This window comes from Carassius gibelio, chromosome A10, assembly GCF_023724105.1.
Source record: "Carassius gibelio isolate Cgi1373 ecotype wild population from Czech Republic chromosome A10, carGib1.2-hapl.c, whole genome shotgun sequence".
NCBI classification, from domain to species: Eukaryota; Metazoa; Chordata; class Actinopteri; order Cypriniformes; family Cyprinidae; genus Carassius; species Carassius gibelio.
In genome coordinates, this window is record NC_068380.1 from 18,558,885 (window position 1) to 18,585,200 (window position 26,316).

At 40.3% G+C, this 26,316-nt stretch overlaps 1 protein-coding gene across 1 annotated transcript; it reads right to left on the reverse strand.

Annotated features, from left to right (window-relative positions):
* Positions 1-2,329: 2,329 nt before the first annotated feature.
* LOC128020664 (uncharacterized) lies at positions 2,330-12,674 on the reverse strand. The gene is made up of 5 exons (XM_052607272.1): positions 12,299-12,674; positions 7,254-7,601; positions 3,130-3,645; positions 2,624-3,099; positions 2,330-2,557 (listed from the first exon to the last, which is right to left on the reverse strand). The coding sequence occupies exons 1-5, from the start codon at positions 12,672-12,674 to the stop codon at positions 2,330-2,332; spliced, it is 1,944 nt and encodes a 647-aa protein (XP_052463232.1).
* Positions 12,675-26,316: the final 13,642 nt, after the last annotated feature.

Consider the following 26,316-nt stretch of genomic DNA (forward strand, 5'->3'; position numbering starts at 1 on the left):
ACGTGTCAAAATTAATACATCACTACAGTATCTTCATAGAAAAATCCTAACACAGAACATTAGTCATTATAATCCCCCTTATAAAAATTAACCATGATTTTATTATAGTAAAAGTACAGTAACCATGTTTTTATTATTATTATTATTTATTTATTTTTAAATAAACTGATTTGTAAATAAATACTAACCATTGTCTTTGGATTTATAGTAAAATCATGTTCATTTTTATAAGGGTTGTGTTGTTGTCTGTCCTAGCTCCCCCTAAACCTATTATAAAATATGATAATTTTTCTGCTAAATTACTACCTTAACATTACAATAGATGTTTATGATGTCCTTTATACAGTATTTTGAGTGATGACTGATGAGAAATGGGCTGCTAATGGACTCTTCTCTAAAGAATTCATAGAAAAACCTTGTTATTGCAGCTAAATGTTGTTAATGTTCTTGTATATTGTATTATACATGCTTGCATGTAATCTTGCCATGTTTAGTATCTATGAATTCATCTTCTGATGATATATATATATATTGTTTAAAATAATAACGTAAAATAGGCTATATTTAAAATGTTTCATGATATATGCAGCTAAAAGTGTGTTCGAGAGATTTAATCTGGGCATTGATTATTCCTGTGATTTGTTTGCTCAATGGAAAAGGAGTCTATTTTGTAATTGTGTCTACACAAGGATTTTCATTTTTTGGCGGGTGGATATGGAACATGTAATTAGAAGGAAAAGAAAAAATTACATTCAAGTTAAATAATTTTGACATGTATTGATTATTCCAGTAAACATAATAATAATAACTTCACTTTTTCTTTTACATCTTTTTATTACTTTGGGGAAATTTCACATACATAAGGAGGTCAGGGTCAAAGCCAAATTTCATGCATTCTTCAGGAGACTTAAGGACTACAGTACCAATTTGGAGAACATTGTTGATAAAAAAAGCAAACAATTTGCACACTCTTGTACATTACTGTAGTATATTTTGTTTTGGTTAATTAAAAAAGAAGAAGAAGAAGCGGCACACATTGCTTTGGACTGCATAGCGCTGCATGAAGTCGAACACACCTATTGGTACCACAACATAATAACTGTTCCACCTGACCACTGCAGATTCATTTTGCAGTTGACAGTTTCGACATAGGCACAATCCTTCTTCTTCTTCTTCTTCTTCTTCTTCTTCTTCGATGTTTAATGGCAGTTGGCATCCAACTTCAATGGTGCATTACCGCCACCTACTGTACTGGAGTGTGAACCGGAGCTAGACAGAGAGAAACTATAACTAAAATGGAGACTTCCAACTCTCTTCCCCCACCCTTTAAATAAATAATGAGGAAGGCACAATCCACTCGTAATTAGGCTACCTTAATTATTATGACATGGCTCGAACGCAGCATTCAGCTCATCCAACCCCAATCAAACACACCCGAACAAGCTAATTAAGGCATTCCAGATTACAAGAAAACTAGAGGCACCTGCCTGTAGCTTTCTTGTAATCTGGGTTGGAATCAGGGTTGGAATTGACTTGATTTCCTTGGATCTTTAAAAACCCCTGAGGTTGCTATTGCAGCAACACATATTTGTTTTTTGCACTGTTGTTCACTGCTTCTGACACACCAGTTCCTTGCATTCTCCAGCAGAGATCATTGTGAGATTGCTGGTCGGGAGGATGACAGATCGAGTGTATTTCTCATTGACTGCTGTTTTGTTGTGTCTGTTCGGATACTTGAGCATAACTCATGCTACTCAAAAACGACCCACAGGTAAGAGGATCTGTTGACTTTTTTTTTTTTTCACAACTAAAAGAAATGCAGAACTGTCTTTGAAAGTAATGAACCCAGTTTAGGAATGACTGGTATAGGTTTTTAGACACTTGATTTGAACCATATGTAAAATTTGTATATAGGCTTATTTATTTTAACACCTTGTGAACCCCCTGATATAAAATGCTGAAACTTCACTCTCTGGCCTTCCCTAATATCCTCTAGTGCGGGGTTATTCAAGTCTTTTTGTGGAGGGCCAATGCGTTGCAGACTTTCTCCAACCATGATCAAACTCCCTTACCTGTGTGGGTTGTGTTTTTTTTTTTTTTTTTTTTTAAGCGGAGTCTCTGCCTTATTGCTTTCGTCTATAGTAGGTTTGAAAGTATTACTTGTGGTAGTTTTAAGCACCTTGTAGGTAGAACTTGCTAAACGTGCTCTGAATGTTTTGTGCTGTATATCGAAGTGGCACACTGTCTTTGCACTAACTAAAGCTGACCATCTGTGTCCACGCAGTGAAGCTGGGTCTTTGTCCCCTACCAGAGATGATTCCACTGTGTGCTACAAGGTGCATCCATGATGGCCAGTGTCCTGCCAGACAGAAATGTTGCCTAACCACCAGTGGCTATGCATGTAGTGAACCACGTGGTCAGGGAAGAGGTCAAGAAAGTTGTCGTGGAAGCGGCCAGGGAGAAGGTCACGGCAGTGGCCAGGGAAGCGGCCAGGGAGAAGGTCACGGCAGTGGCCAGGGAAGCGGCCAGGGAGAAGGTCGCGGCAGCGGCCAGGGAAGCGGAAGCGGTCGCGGCAGCGGCCAGGGAGAAGGCCGCGGCAGCGGGCAGGGAAGCGGAAGTGGTCGCGGCCAGGGAAGCGGAAGTGGTCGCGGCAGAGGCCAGGGAAGCGGAAGTGGTCGCGGCAGCGGCCAGGGAAGCGGAATCGGAAGCGGTCGCGGCAGCGGCCAGGGCGAAGGTCGTGGAAGCGGCCAGGGAGAAGGTCGCGGCAGCGGCCAGGGAAGTGGAAGCGGCAGCGGCCAGGGAAGCGGTCGCGGCAGTGGCAGTGGCCAGGGAAGCGGAAGCGGTCGCGGCAGTGGCAGTGGCCAGGGAAGCGGAAGCGGTCGCGGCAGCGGCCAGGGAGAAGGTCGCGGCAGCGGCCAGGGAATCGGAAGTGGTCGTGGAAGTGGCCAGGGAGAAGGTCGTGGAAGTGGCAAGGGAGAAGGTCGTGGAAGTGGCCAGGGAGAAGGTCGTGGAAGCGGCCAGGGAAGCGGCAGCGGCCAGGGAGAAGGTCGCGGCAGCGGCCAGGGAAGCGGAAGCGGTCGCGGCAGTGGCCAGGGAGAAGGTCGCGGCAGTGGCCAGGGAAGCGGAAGCGGTCGCGGCAGCGGCCAGGGAAGCGGAAGCGGCAGCGGGCAGGGAGAAGGTCGCGGCAGTGGCCAGGGAAGCGGAAGCGGTCGCGGCAGTGGCCAGGGAAGCGGAAGCGGTCGCGGCAGTGGCCAGGGAAGCGGAAGCGGTCGCGGCAGTGGCCAGGGAAGCGGAAGCGGCAGCGGCCAGGGAAGCGGAAGCGGCAGCGGCCAGGGAGAAGGTCGCGGCAGCGGCCAGGGAGAAGGCCAGGGAAGCGGCAGCGGCCAGGGAAGCGGTCGCGGCCAGGGAGAAGGTCGTGGCAGAGGCCAGGGAGAAGGTCATGGAAGCGGCAGCGGCCAGGGAAGCGGTCGCGGCCAGGGAGAAGGTCATGGCAGCGGCCAGGGAAGCGGTCGCGGCAGCGGCCAGGGAGAAGGTCGTGGAAGCGGCCAGGGAAGCGGCAGCGGCCAGGGAGAAGGTCATGGCAGTGGCCAGGGAAGCGGTCGTGTCCAGGGTGAAGCAACGGTTTAGAAAGATTTTTGTCCCCATCTCAAATAAAAAAATTGCTTTATTTTAAAAGAGTTGGTGTCTTGTATCCTTCGGCTGTTTTCTCACATAGCAGCTTTTTGGAATTGGTTTATAAAGGGGTACTCCTAAAAGAAAATGGTTATTAATCCAATGGTCATTAATTTAATGGTCAGTGTTCCAAACCTGTAAGCTTTGTTCGTCTTTGGAACACTAATTAAGATGTGTCACACAGATGCACTGTTTCCTTTCAAATCCAAGCGTAAACCTGTAGGAGACCTCCTTGTGATGTTGTGTACAAAGAATGTACGCTGCCTGCGTTCAGCTCATATTCTACAAAAATGGCACTATCATCAGGGTAGATGACGACTTGTTGAATAACCTAGTTTTCTTTAGTGTGAAGTATTCTTGTTGCTTCATAACGTTAAGGTTGAACTACTGATGGCAGCTGGATTTTTTTTTGACAATGCTTTTCCGGACCTTGACAGCGTTACTTCTATCTATGGAACCGTTTCAAGCCCAGTTTTTATCCAAAATATCTTAAACCGTGTTCAAGGCAAACAAAGCTTTAACGTGTGTGGAATGAGGGGGGAGTGATTTTAATGACCATTTTCACTTTGGGATGGAGTATCCCTGTCTCTTCATGGAGATTCTTCAGCTGGGCTGCAGTCAGTTTCTCCTCTATACATGTCATTCTATTTTAATAAGTACATTTAAGTTGTACAACTTTCTGTACTGTATCTGCTTTTTAGTATAATTTGACTACTTTTTTACACTCCTTCAAATTGGCAATGCCCACCTTCATGTTTTTGATTTGGCTATTTAAAATTTTTGAACCATTACATCGCTGACCAGCTCCGATAAGAAAGTCTATTATCTTTGTGGATTATCTTGTGAATGGCAACGTGTTCAACTTCATGCGGAGCAGTGCAGACCGATCGGTGAGCTTGCAGTCGGGGGTGTAATTATCAGTATAATCTATGAGGCCCTCCCCTCTATGCAGTTAAGACAATGGCCATTGTTGCCATTTACCCTGAACCTACACCTCACAGAAAACTTTTTTTTAGATTTTCAGCGCTAAATTTACATATAGCTTGACCCCTGGTTACCATGGCAACCACGACACTTCAGCAAGACTTTTGCGACCTGAAAGCATGTGGAGAGGATCTTCCTCCTGCTGAGTTCTCTCTGAAACATGCTCTAAAATGGACTCTCTAATTAATTTATAGAAAACAACTTTCTTTGTATGAACACACACATACTTCAGGTCATTGTGTATGTTGTTGTTAATGTTCTTGTATATTGTATTTTTGTCTTGTATCCTGATTTATACATGCCTTTGATATGAACCACTTGTTCATGTAATCTTACCATGTTTAGTGTCTATGAATTAATCTTCTGATGATCTAAACGAGAGTGTATGTTATATGTTGATGCCTTTGCAACAGATAACTGTTCTAAGAATCCTTATTAGTTTGTATATCCACTTCTGATCCAGTTACATATGCAAATTACCAGGCTTTCACACAAAGGGTTGTATAACTCCCCAGTATTTCCAAACTCCTGCTTGGAATTTCAGCCTTTCTCATTGGACAAGCCCATCCTGAGAGGCGTGAACCATCTTAGACTTTAAAAAGGCCCACATGCAATTCCATCCTCTCTCTCCGCTCTTTTCGATCTGCTTTCAATTCTTCTGCTAACAGTATGTGAGCTAGAACTGTCTTGGACCCCTAAGTTTGCACCAGGCTTCGTTCCTTGAATTTTTCATTCACCAAAGGTCTTAGGATCTCAGCTGATGTCTCTTTTAGCTCTTGTCACTTTCCACTGGGAAGAAACTGCCAATCACCATCGAGTCAGGACACCTTTGGAATTCAAAACCAGAACAATGTGATCACGAACCTCCAAACCATCAAGACTTTGCATCCAGACGCTCATTCCAGGCCAAGAAAATGCAAGTATCATACATTTAACTAAACGAAACAGAGGTTTAGTATTATTTCAAGTTTATTTTCAACTGTTAATCATTTTCAAACATTTACACCATGCAGGGGTAACCTTACAGTACATTGTCAGACTTTCAAAATCCTTAAGATGATCAAATTTGAACACATCCAACACAAAATCAGACTTTAGTACTGCCTTTTACTTTGATATTGATCTGAAGTTCAATGCAGATTTAAAATCATAAGAAATTGTTCACTGATACTGTTTTTGGAGCCAAATCTTTGCATAACCACAGGAAACACTGCATCTAACAATGGTTTGGAAAAAAAAGTTAATCAAATAATAATAATAAATAAAAGCATATAGATCAGCTCAAATACAGTTATCTAATAAGCATACGCACAATTCTATTTACTAAACAGATTAAACATTGGTGTCTCTTTGTATATGATGTGACGATTGTTATCTCAAAACAAGTAAAATGCTCATGAAGTGACTCAGAGCAGTTCTAGAGATTAAGTTCATGTACTCATATACGGGGAAGTCGTGGCCTAATGGTTAGAGAGTCAGACTCACAATTGAAGGGTTGTGAGTTCGAGTCTCGGGCTGGCTGGAATTGTAGGTGGTGGTAGTCCATGTACAGTGCCTTCTCCACCTTCAATAACCATGACTGAGGTGCCCTTGAGCAAGGCACCGAACCCCCAACTGCTCCCTGGGTGCCGCAGCATAAATGATTGCTCCGGGTGTGTGTTCACTGCTGTGTGTGTGCGCACTTTAGATGGGTTAAAAGCAGATCACGAATTCCATATATGGGTCACAATACTTGTCTGTATGTCATGTCACTTCATATATTGAGGCGACAGATGCTGAAAACACTGCAAGATTCAGTAGGCCTATTTGTTATAAATTAAACTGTATGTCTGCGTCATTAATTTCCATGAGGGGATGGAAAAAAAATCTGACGGGAAATCTCAAAACTCATACAAACTAATTCTGAAACTTTTACAACCCTATTTTTTTGTATGGAAATGACATATAAAAGGTTTAAAACTTTAGGTTAGGGACATGCAAAATAATAAAAAGTTATCTCCTGAACTGCAGCTTTACCTCCATTTTTCTCTTCATTCTCTTTATTTTTGCCTGATTTCTCTCTCTCGTGACTTTAATACTTAACAAATCTATACTTTTTAAATTGCCTATGTGTCAAAATTAGTACATCACTACAGTAGATTTATAGAAAAATCCTTATACTGAACAGTAGTCATTATAATCCCCCTTATAAAAAATAACCATGCTTTAATTATAGTAAAAGTACAGTGTCAGGGGAAACAGGCTGGATTCAGTAGCGGATTACACTGAGCCTTTATTTAAGCAGAAGAGACAGAGCAGGTAAATGATCGTTCCACAGTCAACTCGCATAGACGAGGAATGCCGTCACCCGAGCGAAGAGGTAGAGGGCGGCGGGTCGGATCGCTACACAGAGTGACTGCTTGCTCGACAAAAGCAGAAGACAAGAAAGGTAGGGGGTATCTGTTCTTTATAGTAATGTCATTCAAACCTTGGTAATCAATACAGGGGCGCAGGGACTAGCCAGAGGAATAAGTGGAATGTTCCAACTGTGAGCAGCTGCAGCATCAAGGAAGTTCCCCTCAGCCCCCGAATCCACAAGGGCGTAAGCCGGAGATGACCCAGTTGCATGGGTTCCTCCTCCGAGAGCTGAAGGCTGGTTGCACTGGCCGAAGTGGACTCCAGTTGGCGCCAAGGAGTGGGAGTTTGCCGATGTTTGCGGCAGTGGCTGAAACGGCCCTCAATACGGAGTGCGAGATTTATCAAGTTATCCAGCTCCCGCGGAAGCTCTATGGCCGCGAGTTCGTCGGCAATGAGGAACTCCAGCCCCTCAAGAAAATGTGCACGCAGTGCACTCTCATTCCAGCCACACGCCGCATCTAACATCTGGAACTGTATGGCATAATCTGAGACTGAGTCCTTCCTCTGTGACCTCCGCAATAACTGAGCCGCCACCTCATTGCGCTGAGCTGAGCGATCAAACAACTTGAAAGAAGTTTGAGGATATTAGCCACCTTGGCTTCTTCACTGGCGTAACGTCGGGGCCACAGAGAAAACACCAGCGAACACTGGAAGAGAAAGGCTTGACGGACATTTGGATGGCAATTGTAGACTGGCGGATTTTTGGCATGAGGTTCGGAATCCTGGGACATACTGGTGTAAAGAACGGAACCCCAGCTTGTCGCCTCTCGCTGAAGGTTCTCCACCCGCGTGAGGAGCTCAGTGACTCGAGCATTAAGAGCGTCCACATCCTATCTGGTGGTGTTGAGCTGGGTGGCATGCTGACCTAATAAAACTCCCTGCTGTACGAGAACCGAGCGAAGTGGATCAGATCCCACTGAATCCATGTTCTGGTCAGACTGTTCTGTCAGGGGAAACAGGCTGGATTCAGTAGCGGATTACACTGAGCCTTTATTTAAGCAGAAGAGACAGAGCAGGTAAATGATCGTTCCACAGTCAGCTTGCATGGACGAGGAATGCTGTCAACCGAGCGAATAGGTAGAGGGTGGTGGGTCGGATCGCTACACAGAGCGACTGCTTGCTCGACAGCTGAGACCAGGGTAATGAGAGCTGGAGGACTTCTTTGGTCACTGCGTTCACAAGATAGGAGGAAGGGAATAACAGCTATGAGCACTGGAGCCTGATGACAAGACATGACAAGGTGAGTACACTGACCAACAAGAAGATCGGAGCTATTGATACGAGTAACAACAGTCTGACAATGGACAGAGAAACAAAGGGAACTATAAATGGAAGATATTAGAAGGTAACAGGGACCAGGTGGCAAACAATCTAGGGGACAAGCAGAGAAACAAGGAGGGCAGGGAGTCAATCAAACAGACACACACAGCGAGCTGTCAAACCATCCATATTCTCAACACACACAAAAAACACTCAACCACAAACCCAAAAGGCAGGTGATTAAGGAATAAACTGATTTATAAATATATAGTAACCACTGTCTTTGGATTTATAATAAAATCATATTCATTTTCATAAGGGTTGTGTTTTTGTCTATCCTTGCTCCCCCTTAATTATTTTTCTGCTAAATTACTACCTTAACATTACAATAGATATTAATGATGTCTTTTATACAGTATTTTGAGTGATGACTGATGAGTAATGGGCTGCTGCTGCTTAACCAAGTAAACAAAGATAAACCACAATAGCATATTTACAGATGAAAATGACCTGCACTTGAAACTCTGGAAAGTAGTTTTGCTTCTCTGCTCCACCTGTGCGCTTCCACAGTCCACTCCACTCTCTCTCTCTCGAGTCTCTCTTATTGATTACTCGGAGTCTGATCCAAACCATTTGGCGGAGGCGCGTAGAGCGCGCGAGCCGAGGCATTGCCAGTCACCACTAACCGATTCATGATTTACTAGAGGTTTAATTATCGAATGGCAGACTCAGAAATAATCGCTTTAGTACATCCAGCAGACGATTAAACAACAATAATATTAAAATAGCGGGCCAAATCGGCTGCCAGGCAACCGGGAATTGTCCCAGTTCTCCAGATGGCCAATCCCTGCCTAATTTCCACAGACATGCAGAACATGCAGGATTCATATTGTAACAATGTTCGCTGCGTAGGAAGGAAAACCGCAGGGTCGGCTGTTACTACTGACTGTTTTTTATTTCAAGGGGCACGGAAAATAATAATCAATTACACAAATTCTGTGGTCCAGGAGTGTAGCAGGCAGTAGTCCTTCTCTCTCTATCCTGCTCCTGTTTCTTCTGGTGTTTTATACTCTCCACGCCAATTACTGCAACAAGAGACAGGTGTTCATTATTTGCGCTTAACTCACTCACTCACCGCGCGTCTCCTGACGCTCTCCCCCGCTGCAGGGTTCGCTAAACCACACCCCCCTGCCACATACCCCTACCGCCCGACTCAGGCCGGGGAGCCATCCGGCCTGCAGCCCCCACCCCCATTCCGGGAGCGGAAATCGGCCACAGCCATCTGAACACCCGCACTGTGGACCACCTTGAACTAAAAAAGGCTGTAAAGGCTTTCTCCTGGGCCAGGATAGCACCCAGCCCCCTGTCCGACGCATCCATCTGCAACAAAAAAGGGAGAGAGAAATCAGGAGAGTGAAGCAACGGCCCGCCACATAGAGCAGCCTTCACCTGGGTAAACGCCTGCTGGCACGGCTCCGTCCACTGAACCGTATCTGGTGCTTCCTTTTTAGTGAGATCAGTCAAGGGGTTGGTGAGGTCTGAATAATTAGGTACAAACTTTCTATAATATCCCGCCAGCCCCAAGAACTGTCTCACCTTATTTTTGGTCTTGGGACGCGGACAGGTTGCAACTGCTGCAGTCTTAACAATTTGGGGACGCACCTGCCCATGTCCCAAGTGAAAACCCAGATACTTTACCTCCACGCGCCCAATCGCACACTTCTTCGGGTTGGCCGTGAGCCCAGCCCCTCTCAGCGACCTCAGTACCGCCCTCACATGCCAGTCATTACTAAATATAATGATATCATCTAGATAGGCAGCAGAATATGCACCATGGGGTCGCAACACCCTGTCCATTAGTCGCTGAAACGTATCCGGCACGTGTAACAAATTGGTGTAATCCAAACGGCGTTGTGAAAGCGTTTTTTTTTTTTTGGGATAATGGAGACAATGGGATCTGCCAATAACCCTTTGTTAAGTCCAATGTCAAAAAAAAAACGAGCCGTAACGAGCCGGTCAAGCAATTCGTCAACCCGTGGCATTGGAAATGCGTCGAATTTCGACACAGCATTCACCTTGGGAAGATCCACACAGAACCGCACTGAGCCGTCCGTTTTAGGAACTAAAACTATCGGGCTCGCCCAGTTACTGTTGGATTCTTCTATTACCCCCATTCCAAGCATCGCACCTAATTCTTCCTGAACTATTTATTTCTTGTTTTTCAGGCAAGCGATATGGCCGGCTGCGAACAACCACGCCCGGCTCTGTCTCCATATGGTGCTGAATGAGATTTGTACGGCCAGGTAGGGGAGAAAACACGTCAGCAAACTCTGGGGCCAGAGCGAGAGATTGTTTTTTTTATATTCGCTTCTGGTCCAAGATCATCCTCTCCAATAAATCACCATCGCCGGCATCACTGATTCTCCCTCAGTCCATTTTTTTAGGAGATTGAGGTGATAAATTTTACGCGCTCCTCTCCCATCTGAGAGTATTACCTCATAATCGAGCTCTCCAAATTGCCGTGTGACCTCAAACGGTCCTTGACACTTTGCAAGTAATTTTTAACTTGACGTTGGGAGCAAAACAAGCACTTTATCTCCTGGTGCAAATTTACGCAAATTGGTTCCCCTGTTATACAGCTGGCTCTGTTTGTCTTTGGCCTGTAACAAATTCTCCATAGAGAGCCGCCCCAAAGTGTGGATTTTTGTTCTCAGGTCCATCACAAACTGAATTTCGTTTTTAGATTGAGAAGGTCCATCCTCCCAAGTCTCTCTTATGGCTTCCAGCACCCCCCTGGGCTGGCGACCATAGAGCAACTCGAAGGGGGAAATCCCAGTTGAGGCTTGCGGGACCTCTCGCACAGCGAACAACAGGGGTTCCAACCATCTGTCCCAATTTTTGGCGTCTTCCTGAACTAATTTACGAATCATTGTCTTAAGCGTGCGATTAAAACGTCCGAGCAGCCCGTCCGTTTGTGGGTGAAAGACGCTGGTTCGAATCGATTTAATGCCCAATAATTCGTAAAGTTCGCGTAATGTCCGTGACATAAACGCCGTGCCCTGATCAGTGAGGATTTCCTTAGGAATCCCCACTCGGGAGATTAAAGGAAACAGCATCAGCAACATCAGCAACACTCTTAGCGGAAATGTTGCAGAGAGGCACTGCTTCTGGATATCGTGTTGCATAATCCACAATGACTAATGCAAAACGATGTCCTTGTGCTGATCGCTCTAATGGCCCGATGAGGTCCATGCCAGTTCTTTTGAAGGGGACCTGCATTAATGGGAGTTGGCTCAAAGGCGCTTTTGGGGTGGCAGGTGGGTTTACCAACTGACATTCACAACAAACGTGCACCACCTGCGCACATTCTCGTAAATGCCCGGCCAAAAGAAAAAAACGGGTCATGAGATTTAGTATCGTTCCTTGTCTTAAATGTCCAGCCATTGGATTAGAATGAGCTGCCTGAAAAAGCATTTCCGAGCGGCTCTTAGGAACTAATAACTGGGTTGTATGTTCTTTTGTCTGAGAGTCGTGGGTCACTCGATACAACCTATCTTTAATTATTGCAAAATATGGACAGGTAAGTGGCTGTCCAGGATGGAGAGGCTGACCGTCGATGGTCCTGACCTGTTCAAACGCACATTTCAGCGTCTCATCCTAAGACTGCTCCAGGGGAAAATCATCATACTCAGAGAGTATAACACCGGGGGCAGCCTGTGGGATGTCCGGGACCCGGATCATCGTCCCCACCTCCATAACGGGACACCTGTCCACAAAAGTAGGGAGTGGGTCCAGTAGCAGGGAGTGGGTTAAGTGGTTGACATGGAGAGAGTGGGGAAACAGGGGCGGGTTCGGGGAGCCGCATAGTGATTCTGGCCATTCCTGCCCCGCCCCTGAGGTGGGACCTGGGTAAAGGAAACAGGTCGAGAGAGAGAAAAAAAAGGAGAGAGAGAAGCTGATGGAAGAGATTCGCCGACCCCGGGACACGCCAGCATATGGTCCTCCTCAAGATCAATAGCCGACTCCAGCGACGTGGGGCAGTGGCACTGGACCCCCTTGGCAGTTCTTCTTGCTAGCCGAGTGACGAACTGTTCCAGCACCACACGATCTATTATCTTTTCCACGTCGCTTCCGTCGGCTAGCAACCATTTGAGGCAAGAGTCCCGGAGCTGTTGGGCCATCACGAAGGCCCGGAGGCTGCACCGGAAGCTGCTGTGCCGCTGCCAGTCCTGTACCTCGGCCGACTTTTCAAATAAATCCAGAAATGTCTCCGGGTCGTCCTCAGGCCCCATTTTGTGCAGAGGGAGGTGGGCGGGCACAGCTTGTTGGACCGTAGATCCCGGCAGAACCTCCCGGTCCATCCAGCTCCGGAACCTCTCGCGGTCTTCCTGCTGGGTTTGGAGGATGGCTTGAAACCGCCCTCTCCTGATCGTGACATCTGTCCAGCAGGGCCTGGTGTTGATCGTGTTGCATGACCGCAAGGGATGTACTCAGCTCCGCAAATGGTGCAGCCGAGGGCACAGGCAAGGCGGCCGGGTTTCGGCACCAGTGTAACACTGTTCATTGCGTAGGAAGGAAGACAGCAGGGTCGGCTGTTACTACTGACTGTTTTTTATTTCAACAAAAAACTGATACAAAACAAAGGGGCATGGAAAATAATAATCAATAACACAAATTCTGTGGTCCAGGAGTGTAGCCAGTAGTCCTTCTCTCTCTCTCCCACTCCTGTTTCTCCTGGTGTTTTATACTCTCCACGCCAATTACTGCAACAAGAGACAGGTGTCCGTTATTTGCGCTTAACCCACTCACTCACTGCATGTCTCCTGACGCTCTCCTCCGCTGCAGGGTTCGCTAAACCACGCCCCCCCTGCCACAAATATATTGTCTTTTTGTGGCTTAATATTCACAGACACTAGTCCATATCACATTTTGATTAAAAAAATGTGGAATATTTCATCCGTGTTGCGTTTTTATGACTGGATTCTATGAACCAGTCTGTTTTCTGCATCACGGAAAGTATAGGGCCATATGTCTCAGAGTAGGCTAGTCAGTGCAATTTGGGAAATAAATTAATTAAATCTGTATATGGATGTGTGTAAATATTCAAATGTAATCCCCTTTTTAATCGTTAAAATGTTCATAAGTAACTGAAATTTAATTACAAATTTTTTTTATTAGTAACTGTAACTGATTACAGTTACATTTATTTTGTAATTAAATTAATGCTGTTACATGTAACTAGTTACTCACATTGGTGAAAAGCGAGGTGTGCTCTGATTTGCCAACTATCCAGTGGTTTGTGCTTGGCCAAATGTCTCAAGCATGGGATTGAAATGTTACACCCCTTGCCATACTGTGATGCGTGTCCCAGTCAGAGCACTGGCGTGACAACACAAAAACCAATTGACATCAACCAGTGTGACATCATATACCTCTGTAAATAAATAAAAATTTGAATTCATGTCTCATACTTCAATGCACTTTGAATGGAACACATACATTCACTTCGAACTGGAATCATGGAGGAATTTCCCTGTGATGTCCACTTTGCAGGGCACTTATGTTCGAATAGAACAAACGTCTGAAGCATAAGAGAAACATAAAAAATGTGCAGAGCGGTGGGGTGTGAGGACTGGAATTGAGAACCGCGGCTCTACACTGATCAAAACTCACATTTGAATCATCAGTGGCAAATCCTTTTCATATGTAAACGTACTTACAGACTGTGAGTCAGAAGCGCCGGCATTGTAGTCTTCTTTCCCAGGATCAGGAAACAGTCCTCCGTAAAATGCATTGCACACATCTGAATATCTGGATTGAACTGTTGCTACCACTGATTTCTAGTTGTGTCCTCTTTTGGAAGACCAAACAAAGTATTTTCGCTTTCACAACGAAACAGCATGAATCAAAGGTTAAGCCTTTTTTCTTTGCGTGAAAATTTAGGCGGGGTTATGCAAATCTTCCCCTATCGTGATGTTGACGTGGGGGCATCTTTAAACGGGACATATTAGTAGGGTGTGGATGAGTCTTAACTTTATAAAGAATATCTCATTGGGTCTGAGTCTTTGTAACTTTAGGGATCTTATCTATTCGCAAACAGCTTGTAACACTCCAAAGAGAAAGTAAAACTTGAAATCGCATCATATGACCCTTTTAGATAAAAAATGTTACATAGACTATTGTAGTTTTAATAATTCACAAATCTCCCATTTTATTATATAAAATTTTGGACAAAGTTGTGTCAGTATACAAACTTTTTTAAGAGTCATATTTCTCTGACCTTATACTGTATGTTAGATGCTTAGTTCTAATTTCAATTGACAGCAGACATCTTGAAATATAACTTTTTTTTTCTCCCCATCAATTCAGTGAAAGTCAATAGGGTACAAATGTTTTGGAAAATCAAAAAACATGAACATCAAAATATTACAAAAACATCAAAATAAAGTATTTTGTGTTTCACTGAAGAAATAAACACATACGGGTTTAGGTTAGTGAGTAAATTATGAAAGGATCTTCATTCTTGAGTGTATTATTGCCACTTCAGTCTCCTTTACAATGATATAACATTTCAAGGTACAGTTAAATATAATTTCCTGACTAACTGCGGCAGCACAACCATGTTCTGAGATTTCATTAGATCTGTCTAACTCATTTTACAAAGAAAACAACTTACCAAATGATGTTCTTAGAACGTTTTGCTAATATAACATTAAGTTATGAAAATTTTATTTCTGAACGTTTTTAAACCCATTAATACAAGTTTAAACTTTTTTTATTGGTTATGTGAATGTTCCATAATTTTACAATCACTATGGGAATGTTACTTTTGAATATTCTTTAAACTAATTAGGAACATTTAATAAAATGTTAGTTGTTGAATGTTAAAAAAGGTCCAAGCACATCCAGAAAAACATTTAATAACATTTTTTTTTTTTCTGCCAATATTATTAATGAACGGATGTTCCATTAATGTTACTTTAAAAATGTTTGCCAAAACTTTGAGATCATTGCCAAAACATTAGCTAAAGTTTTGAGTATGTTATTAACTGTTAGCTGGGAAGTGAAGTATAAGAGAGAGAAAGAATTATTATACAGTTAACCAAAGTCACATGAACAAAGCTGGTTCTAATGCCACATTCTCACTTCTGTCAGGTCTGCTGTGAGCGCTGTAGTGTTACATGACCCTCTGCATTCCTAGGATGGCTGACAGTTGAAAGTGTCTGTCTCATTTGTTTGCCCAGCAAGGCGCAGCAGTGGTCCCGAGGCCCCTTCTCGGATTACCAGGATATTGGGAGCGTGTGCTGCTCCTTTCAGCGTTAATTATATATATATATATAGATAGATATTTTTTTTTTTTAGCCAGACCTTGAGACTTCTCAGCTGGACATATTTCTCATGTTCACAACACTTCACAGTACAAAAACACACACAAAACTGCCAGAATCCCAAACAGCATAAAAAAAACACTCTAAATGTAAAGGACAAGGCCATTTATATAAGTGGCAGAACAACAGATATCACACGCTGATGCAATGCTAGCTTTGTTAGTTTGTTTGTTTGTCTTTCTGGAAACTTTCTATGAAGGGGCCTTTCAGTAATCTACAGTCATGCCCACAAATATTGGCACCCTTGGTAAATATGATCAAATAAGGTTGTGAAAATTCATCTGTGTTGTTAATCCTTTTGATCTTTTATTTAAAAAATTCACAAAAATGTATCATTTCATTGGATAATAAGAATTTTAAATGGGGGGAAATATCATTATGAAATAAATGTTTTTCTCTAATACTCGTTGGACACAATTATTGGCACCCTTTTATTCAATACTTTTTGAAACCTCCATTTGCCAGTTTAACAGCTCTAAATGTTCTCCTATAATGCCTGATGAGGTTAGAGAACACCTCACAAGAGATTAGAGACCTTTCCTTCATCCAGAATCAGTCCAGAATCTTTAGATTCCCAGCTCAATGTTGGTGCGTCTCCTCTTCAGTTCACTCCTCTCATTTTTCGTAGGGTTCAGGTCAGAGGACTGGAATGGCTATAGCAGAAGCTTGGTTTTGAGCTCAGTGATCCATTTCTGTGTTATTTCTGAGGCTTGTGTTTGGATTATTGTACAGTCGGAAGATCCAAACATGACCCATTATAAAATTTCTAACAGAGTCAGTCACTTACTGATTTTTTATTTGTTGGTATTTGATAGAATCCATGATGTCATGTGTCTAAACAAGATGTCCAGGACCTCCAGCAGAAATACAGGCCCACAACATAAAAAAATACAGCAGTATATTTCATTGTACACATGGGGTACTTTTTTTTTCTCTGTGTTCACCAAACACAGTGTTTGCTGCTAAAAAGCTAATTTTTTTGTTTCATCTGTTTTTTTGTTTCATCTGATCATAAAAGCCAGTCCCATTTAAAATGCCAATCATGGCCGATAACTGAATATGCTTTAGTTTGTTTTTGAATGAGCTAGGATAATTTTTCTTGTAACCCTCCCAAACAACATGTGGTGATGTAGGTTCTGTTTGACATTTTTTTTAAAAGGTTTTCTGAACCAGAAACTCAACTATTTTCTGCAATTCTCCCTCTGTGACCCTTGGAGAGTCTTTAGCTACATAAACACTCCTTCTCACCGCACATAAGGATGATATAGACACAAGTCCTCTTCCAGGCAGTTTTGTATCATTTTCTGTTGGTGGGAAATTCTTAATTATTGCCGTGATGGTGGAAATGGGAATGTTTACTGCTCTAGTTCTTTTCTTAAAGCCACTTCACCGATTTGTGAAGCCCCAATATCTTTTGCTGCACATCATAAATATTTTCTCTGGTTTTTCTCATTGTGATGGATGATTAAGGGAATTTGGGCTTTATTTTCCCTCCTCTTTATATTTCTGTGAAAAAGGAAGCCAGAGCTGGATGATTTCAGTTTTATAATCATGCTAGAGTGCTCAAAATTGTGAATATGAATAGGAATATACTTCAGAGACATTTTTCTCATAAGAATTTCTAGGGGTGCCAATAATTGTGTCCAACGAGTATTAGAGAAAAACATTTATTTCACAACGATATTTCCCCCAATTTAAAATTCTTATTATCCAATGAAATTATACATTTTTGTGAATTTTTTAAATAAAAGATCAAAAGGATTAACAACACAGATGAATTTTCACAACCTTATTTGATCATATTTTCCAAGGGTGCCAATATTTGTGGGCATGATTGTATTTAAGGTCATTCAGGAGTTGGTGACAAGGCCTATAGCATCAGCACAAGGGGACGAAAAGCTGTTTAACTGACTTTAAATCAAATAAAGTGACTTTCTGATCATAAGAAATTGTTTTTTATAACTGTCTTTTCACTGAAAAATGTAAAAAAAAAAAAAAGAAACATTGGTTCCCACAAGGAATATGAAGCAGCACAACTGTTTTCAACATTGATAATAATCCAAAATGCTTCAAATCAGCATATTAGAATGATTTCTGAAGAATCATGTGACACTGAAGACTGGAGTAATGATGAAAATTCAGCTTTGATCACAGGAATAAGTTACATTTTAAAATATATTAATATAGGAAACTATTCTTTCACAATATTCTTTTATTTTTATGTATTTTAATTTTATTCAATAATTTTTTTTTTTTTTTTTTTCCAGTTGTTCACAGCAGATCGCAATACAAAATCACTCCAACTTGTCACATATTGACACTTGGTCAAGACACACTTTGGTGTCATTTCTCAACATGTAGGGTCCTCCATTGCTTTAAATAAGGAACCCTTAGTGTCAATATGCCGACGCAAAAGCCTTATCGTCATGATTAAATTACATACATATACATATACATATATTGTATGTTGGGGTGCGATTTTTCAATGTAAACAGTCACAACAGTTTTATTTATATTAAACTATTTACACATTTATGAGAAGGTCACCCAACCCCTGCCCCTAAACCTACCATTTGTCAATTAGACACAACATATAACAGGCAGATACAACTAGTGTCATGGACGTTTAAAAGGGTAGTCTGATACTACAAGCACATTTACAAGTTGTTTGAACTGAAATGTGTGTTGGCAGTGTTTATTATTATTATTATTATTATTATTATTATTATTATTATTATTATTATTATTATTATTATTATTTAAACATTAGTCTAAATAAGCTGATGAAATACACAATCACTGGTACTGTGAAAGCATGTAAGCAATGACAATATTTTCATTTTGGGGTGGAGTATCCCTTTTAGCCCAAATTCTGATGCAAACTTTAAATCGTTTACAAACTTTCTGTTCTTACTTGGCATTTTGGTGCACTAAAATAATTATCTATGGTTGTTTTTTTTTTTTTTTTTTTTTTATATATAGATAGATATTTTTTTTTAAGCCAGACCTTGAGACTTCTCAGCTGGACATATTTCTCATGTTCACAACACTTCACAGTACAAAAACACACACAAAACTGCCAGAATCCCAAACAGCATAAAAAAAAAAAAACACATGTAAAGGACAAGGCCATTTATATAAGTGGCAGAACCACAGATATCACACGCTGATACAATGCTAGCTTTGTTAGTTTGTTTGTTTGTCTTTCTGGAAACTTTCTATGAAGGGGCCTTTCAGTGGTCACCGTTTGCACTGTTACCTCATCAGTAATCTACAGTCATGTCCACAAATATTGGCACCCTTGGTAAATATGATCAAAGAAGGCTGTGAAAATTCATATGTGTTGTTAATCCTTTTGATCTTTTATTTAAAAAAAATCACAAAAATGTATCATTTCATTGGATAATAAGAATTTTAAATGGGGGGAAATATCATTATGAAATAAATGTTTTTCTCTAATACTCGTTGGACACAATTATTGGCACCCTTTTATTCAATACTTTTTGAAACCTCCATTTGCCAGTTGAACAGCTCTAAATGTTCTCCTATAATGCCAGATGAGGTTAGAGAACACCTCACAAGAGATTAGAGACCTTTCCTTCATCCAGAATCAGTCCAGAATCTTTAGATTCCCAGCTCAATGTTGGTGCGTCTCCTCTTCAGTTCACTCCTCTCATGTTCTGTAGGGTTCAGGTCAGAGGACTGGAATGGCTATAGCAGAAGCTTGGTTTTGTGCTCAGTGACCCATTTCTGTGTTATTTCTGAGGCTTGTGTTTGGATTATTGTACAGTCGGAAGATCCAAACATGACCCATTATAAAATTTCTAACAGAGTCAGTCACTTACTGATTTTTTATTTGTTGGTATTTGATAGAATCCATGATGTCATGTGTCTAAACAAGATGTCCAGGACCTCCAGCAGAAATACAGGCCCACAACATAAAAAAATACAGCAGTATATTTCATTGTACACATGGGGTACTTTTTTTTTCTCTGTGTTCACCAAACACAGTGTTTGCTGCTAAAAAGCTAATTTTTTTGTTTCATCTGATCATAAAAGCCAGTCCCATTTAAAATGCCAATCATGGCCGATAACTGAATATGCTTTAGTTTGTTTTTGAATGAGCTAGGATAATTTTTCTTGTAACCCTCCCAAACAACATGTGGTGATGTAGGTTCTGTTTGACATTTTTTTTTAAAGGTTTTCTGAACCAGAAACTCAACTATTTTCTGCAATTCTCCCTCTGTGACCCTTGGAGAGTCTTTAGCTACATAAACTCTCCTTCTCACCGCACATAAGGATGATATAGACACAAGTCCTCTTCCAGGCAGTTTTGTATCATTTTCTGTTGGTGGGAAATTCTTAATTATTGCCGTGATGGTGGAAATGGGAATGTTTACTGCTCTAGTTCTTTTCTTAAAGCCACTTCACCGATTTGTGAAGCCCCAATATCTTTTGCTGCACATCATAAATATTTTCTCTGGTTTTTCTCATTGTGATGGATGATTAAGGGAATTTGGGCTTTATTTTCCCTCCTCTTTATATTTCTGTGAAAAAGGAAGCCAGAGCTGGATGATTTCAGTTTTATAATCATGCTAGAGTGCTCAAAATTGTGAATATGAATAGGAATATACTTCAGAGACATTTTTCTCATAAGAATTTCTAGGGGTGCCAATAATTGTGTCCAACGAGTATTAGAGAAAAACATTTATTTCACAACGATATTTCCCCCAATTTAAAATTCTTATTATCCAATGAAATTATACATTTTTGTGAATTTTTTAAATAAAAGATCAAAAGGATTAACAACACAGATGAATTTTCACAACCTTATTTGATCATATTTACCAAGGGTGCCAATATTTGTGGGCATGATTGTATTTAAGGTCATTCAGGAGTTGGTGAAAGGCCTATAGCATCAGCACAAGGGGACGAAAAGCTGTTAAACTGACTTTAAATCAAATAAAGTGACTTTCTGATCATAAGAAATTGTTTTTTATAACTGTCTTTTCACTGAAAAATGTAAAAAAAAAAAAAAAAAGAAACATTGGTTCCCACAAGGAATATGAAGCAGCACAACTGTTTTCAACATTGATAATAATCCAAAATGCTTCAAATCAGCATATTAGAATGATTTCTGAAGAATCATGTGACACTGAAGACTGGAGTAATGATGAAAATTCAGCTTTGATCACAGGAATAAGTTACATTTTAAAATATATTAATATAGGAAACTATTCTTTCACAATATTCTTTTATTTTTATGTATTTTAATTTTATTCAATAATTTTTTTTTTTTTTTTTTCCAGTTGTTCACAGCAGATCGCAATACAAAATCACTCCAACTTGTCACATATTGACACTTGGTCAAGACACACTTTGGTGTCATTTCTCAACATGTAGGGTCCTCCATTGCTTTAAATAAGGAACCCTTAGTGTCAATATGCCGACGCAAAAGCCTTATCGTCATGATTAAATTACATACATATACATATACATATATTGTATGTTGGGGTGCGATTTTTCAATGTAAACAGTCACAACAGTTTTATTTATATTAAACTATTTACACATTTATGAGAAGGTCACCCAACCCCTGCCCCTAAACCTACCATTTGTCAATTAGACACAACATATAACAGGCAGATAAAACTAGTGTCATGGACGTTTAAAAGGGTAGTCTGATACTACAAGCACATTTACAAGTTGTTTGAACTGAAATGTGTGTTGGCAGTGTTTATTATTATTATTATTATTATTATTATTATTATTATTATTATTATTATTATTATTATTATTTAAACATTAGTCTAAATAAGCTGATGAAATACACAATCACTGGTACTGTGAAAGCATGTAAGCAATGACAATATTTTCATTTTGGGGTGGAGTATCCCTTTTAGCCCAAATTCTGATGCAAACTTTAAATCGTTTACAAACTTTCTGTTCTTACTTGGCATTTTGGTGCACTAAAATAATTATCTATGGTTGTTTTTTTTTTTTTTTTGTCATTTTATCTGGCCAACAACAAAAAGCCAAAGTTCATTAAAGGTCCCGTTTTTCACACTTTTTTGAAACTTTGATTGTGTTTACAGTGTGCAATATAACGTGTTCATGTTTCGCGTGTAAAAAAACACAGTATTTTTCACACAATTCACCTATCTGTATACTGCTGTTTTCACTGTCACAAAAACGGGCTGATGACTTTCTTGTTCTATAAAGTCCCTCCTTCAGAAATACTTAACGAGTTCTGATTGGGCCAGCGGTTCCTGTGTTGTGATTCGACACCAGCTGAGAGCAGGCTGCCCTCCTGGTAACGTGTTTGGAGAACGCAATTGGACTAGTTTTGAGAAGCAAGTGGGCAGGAGCATGTGCTGGAGATGTACTTATAATCACAGGAGCGTTTTTACTAATGAGATGCGCATGAAAATCGCATTCGTTTTTTAAATAATAAAATACACTAAGCTGCGGTAGGTAACTTTTGACGCTCTAGGGGTTAATAAACAGAACTGCTTGCGTCTTGTGGAAGAACATCGTAGCCGGAACTACTTCTCTCTGTTTATGTCTCTGAAGAATCACAAAGGTACTGGGTTACTCCGCCGCGGTACCCCCAAAGCAATCTAAAATAGTCCGAATATAAACACTTATTATAGGTGCACCCTAGTGATTCAGGACAAGCTAAAAACACGGTTTGGAAAATGGATTCATGGTGTACTCGCTTATTATATACATTTTTCTACATTTTGAACACAAACAAAGTAACGGACCGCAGCTCTGATTGGTTGTTTCTTACCGGGAGCGGATGAATTTCTGCAAATGGCAATAGGACACTGGGAGGAGCCAGAGGAGCTTGATTTTTTCACAGATTATCTGTCTCATATTCTACTCTCAGGACATAATGACAGGTTTAACAAATATGTAAAAAAATATTTTTTTTACAAAAGTTACCTACTGCAGCTTTAAAGAGAAAATAATCACTTAATCCAATGTTTAAGTGAATAAAATAGCCTTGACAGCCTTACTTACTGGACTTTGTTCTCTCTCACCGGACTCATGTGTGTGTGTTTGTGTGTGTAGGTGATGCAAAAGAGGAAAGCAAGGGAGGGGAGACTAAAAATATTTCTAAACTTAAAGTGTATTTTTGCCCTGTTTGTGTTTATGTTGTTTGACTAAAATTACAAAAAAAAAACATTCTTATTTACAATACACAGTGTGGTTTTTGTCATATAATTTTTAGGGGAGACAACCCTCCTATGAGTTTGGCTCAGCTACAAAATCAGATGTCAGAAGACTACAGAGGATGTATTGGACTGCTGAACTGATTATTGCTGCTCCCCTGCCCACTATCCAATAACTTTATACATCCAGAGTGAGGAAAAGGGCTCAGAAAATCTCCCAGGATCCCTCACATCTAAGCCATCTCCTTTTTGGCCAGCACTACAGAGCACCGAACACCAGGACAGCCAGGCCCAAGAAAAGTTTCTTCCTCCAGGCAATCTACCTCAAGAACAGTTAAAAGTTCTCCACACTGTGCAATAAAAAGATGTGCAATACCACTTTTATTAACTTAACACTAACCTACATCTTATTCCATTCCTTGTGAAGCTTCTGTTACCAGAACAAATTCCTTGTATGATCCTCATTCTGATAAATGCAGACTTCATGAGCAGAACATACTTGTTTCAAAATGTTTTAATAAAAAATAAGGTTTTAAACAGTGCTGGAATCTTTAAATCTAATGTTCAGAGAGACACAAAAAAACAATAACTAGCTTTCCTTTCTCTACAAAGATAGCTACAGATTAAAGGTTAAAATTACATTATAACATAACATCATAATGAAAACATATGTGCTGACTTTTAAATCCTCATTTAAATAGACAGTTAACCCAAATAGTAGTTTCAGTCATTATTCATGTGAGGGTTCATGTTGGTCCAAACCTTTTTTTCTTCTTCTTCTGAGGAACAGAAAATAAGTTGAATCAATAAGTTGGTAACTAAACAGATTTGGTACCAAACGATGTCAAAAACACATTTCCCAAAATATAATCGTGTATGTTCCACTCAAAAAAGCAAGTGATACAGTTGAGGACCGAGTTATTATTTCAATGAATTATTTGGTACTAAACATGCTTAAACTCGATTGGTTTAGGATATTGTTAAGTGGACCTATTTTGTATGTAATTTACATGACCTCTTAAACTGTAATTGCTTTGGGTTGTTAATCAATAGTTCTCAGTGTTAAAAGCTTAGAATGCTTTAATCTGTTTCAGTAGGCAACTGCAAATCGACTTCATTCCACTCTGTAGTTTAATGACCAACAAGAAGTGGGAAAATCTCTTAAGAACAGCAGGCAACCAATTACATCTGGTCTGCCACTGAGGTAGCAAAAACAAAGGCTGTTTACGTAATATTAATAAAAGACTGTAAAATTAAAGTGCTGTTCTACTTAGAAAGTGACAGATAAAGAAAGCACTTGTTCACTTATAAATGAAACATTGCATTATTCGGACTGCTCACTTTTGGCCTACGGGAGCAGGGACATAATCTTGTACAATCAGGCCAGAAACACACTGACAAAGTAGATCAGAGTGGCTGAGAAGAGCTATGCTAAAAAGCTGGAAAGCCATTGTTCAGCAAACGAACCTGCTTTAGTGTAAAACGTACATTACAAACTACAAGACGCCATCACCCAGCACTGAGGTGAATAACAACTGTTTGTTTCGATTTGAAACTCCTGGTCTCACACCCCACACCCTCTCTGACCAACTCCCTACACAACCATTAACACCTCCATTAACCCCCGTTTCCCCCTCTGAAGATGATATCTGTCAGATCTTTAGGAAACAGAAGAGAAGGAGCCCACCAGGCCCAAACAATGTTTCACCAGCCTGTCTAAAATCCTGACCTGACCTGCTGGCCTCCATCTTTTCACAGATCTTTAACAGATCACTACAGCGGCAAAAAGTGCCTTTCCTTCTTCAAATGCTCCACCATCATCCCTATTCCATGAAACCACAAATCACAAGACTTGATTACAGAAATGTTGCACTAACATCTGTGGTCATAAAGTCATTTGAGAGACTTTTCAACATGGGACTCACTGCATTATATCCTACGACATCTGGACAAACCAACTTATGTGAGCATTCTGTTTGTTGACTCCAGTTCAGCTTTCAATACAATCATCCCAGCACTCCTCCAGACCTAATTTACCCAGCTCTTGGTTCCTAGCTCTGTCTGTCAATGGTTCACCAGCTTTCTGACAGTGAGACTGGGGAAATTCATGTCAAACTGTCACAACATCAGCAATGGTGCTCCCCAGGGATGTGTTCTCTCCCCACTGCTCTTGTCACATATATTTATACATATATTTATTATAGGTATGTTATTTATGTAACACATTATACATCTATTCACATTCCCTTGCACAATTTGTATATAGCATATCTGTAATATACGTACATAAACTGTCTATTTGCTTTTAGTCTATTGTGTATTGTTTTTGTACATTTATTTTTACTTAATTATTTAAATTTTGCTATCTGTGTAGTGTCACTTGTCATCCAGTCTGGAAGCTCTTGTCACCAATACAAAATCCTTGTGGGTTTAAGCACACTTGGCAAAAAAGCTATTTCCATTTCTGATTCTAATTCATGTCACTGGTTAATATTAACACCTTACAAATAGATTTATTTATTTATTAGATTATTATTTTACATGGACATTAGGTATGTTTACTCTTCAAATTCTCATTACTGCAATACATCCAGATATACTGTAATTCTCAAATTAAAGATTCTCATTATTTTATTATAGTCTTTTTTTAATTGTTACAATAAAATACCAATATTTTTATGTTTGAAATGAACTGAAACATAAATACTTCACACTTTAAATAACATTTAAAATATGCATTTTTTTAAGTAATTAAGTGTATTTATTTCTTAATATTTATTGCATGTTTACTTATGAATTATGTCACACTGCAGAACATCTTTGTGTCCACTGTATTTTTTCTTCTTTTAATTATTTTGATTTTGGGATTTCAACGTTCCATTTGGGATTCAGTTATATCTTATATGTCAGTTACTGTATATAGTCTCTTGTCCCACTATACAGAGATCAAGACTCAAAAATCAGAAGGATAGAAATGCAATTTTCCATGTTTTACTTGTAAGTTCAATAATGCAACAACAGAGGGCAGCATTTCTATACAAATGAGCCCTTGAATTGAGTATAATAGCAACATCCACTTTTACAGTTATAGTGGTTTGCCACATAGTTACTCTATGATGCAAATGATCTAAACCCTGCTAAATGTATTAATATCACTATGTGCAACCACCTAGTAATTGCTTTTGGTTTTACATAAATCATTCATGCCAAATCTCAGAAATATGAAAAAAAAAAAAAAAAAACATATGGAATGTGTGAACATAAGCAATGTAAGACATTCATCCTAATAAGTTTTATTGTGTGTTGTGCATCTCAGGAGGTTAACAGCCTAAAAACAGACAGAATGTGTGTGATCTCAACACGTGTGACGCATCTCTGGGCCAACTGTCGCATTTGCTCATTTCCAGATTCACAAAATCATGCAACTGATACTTACA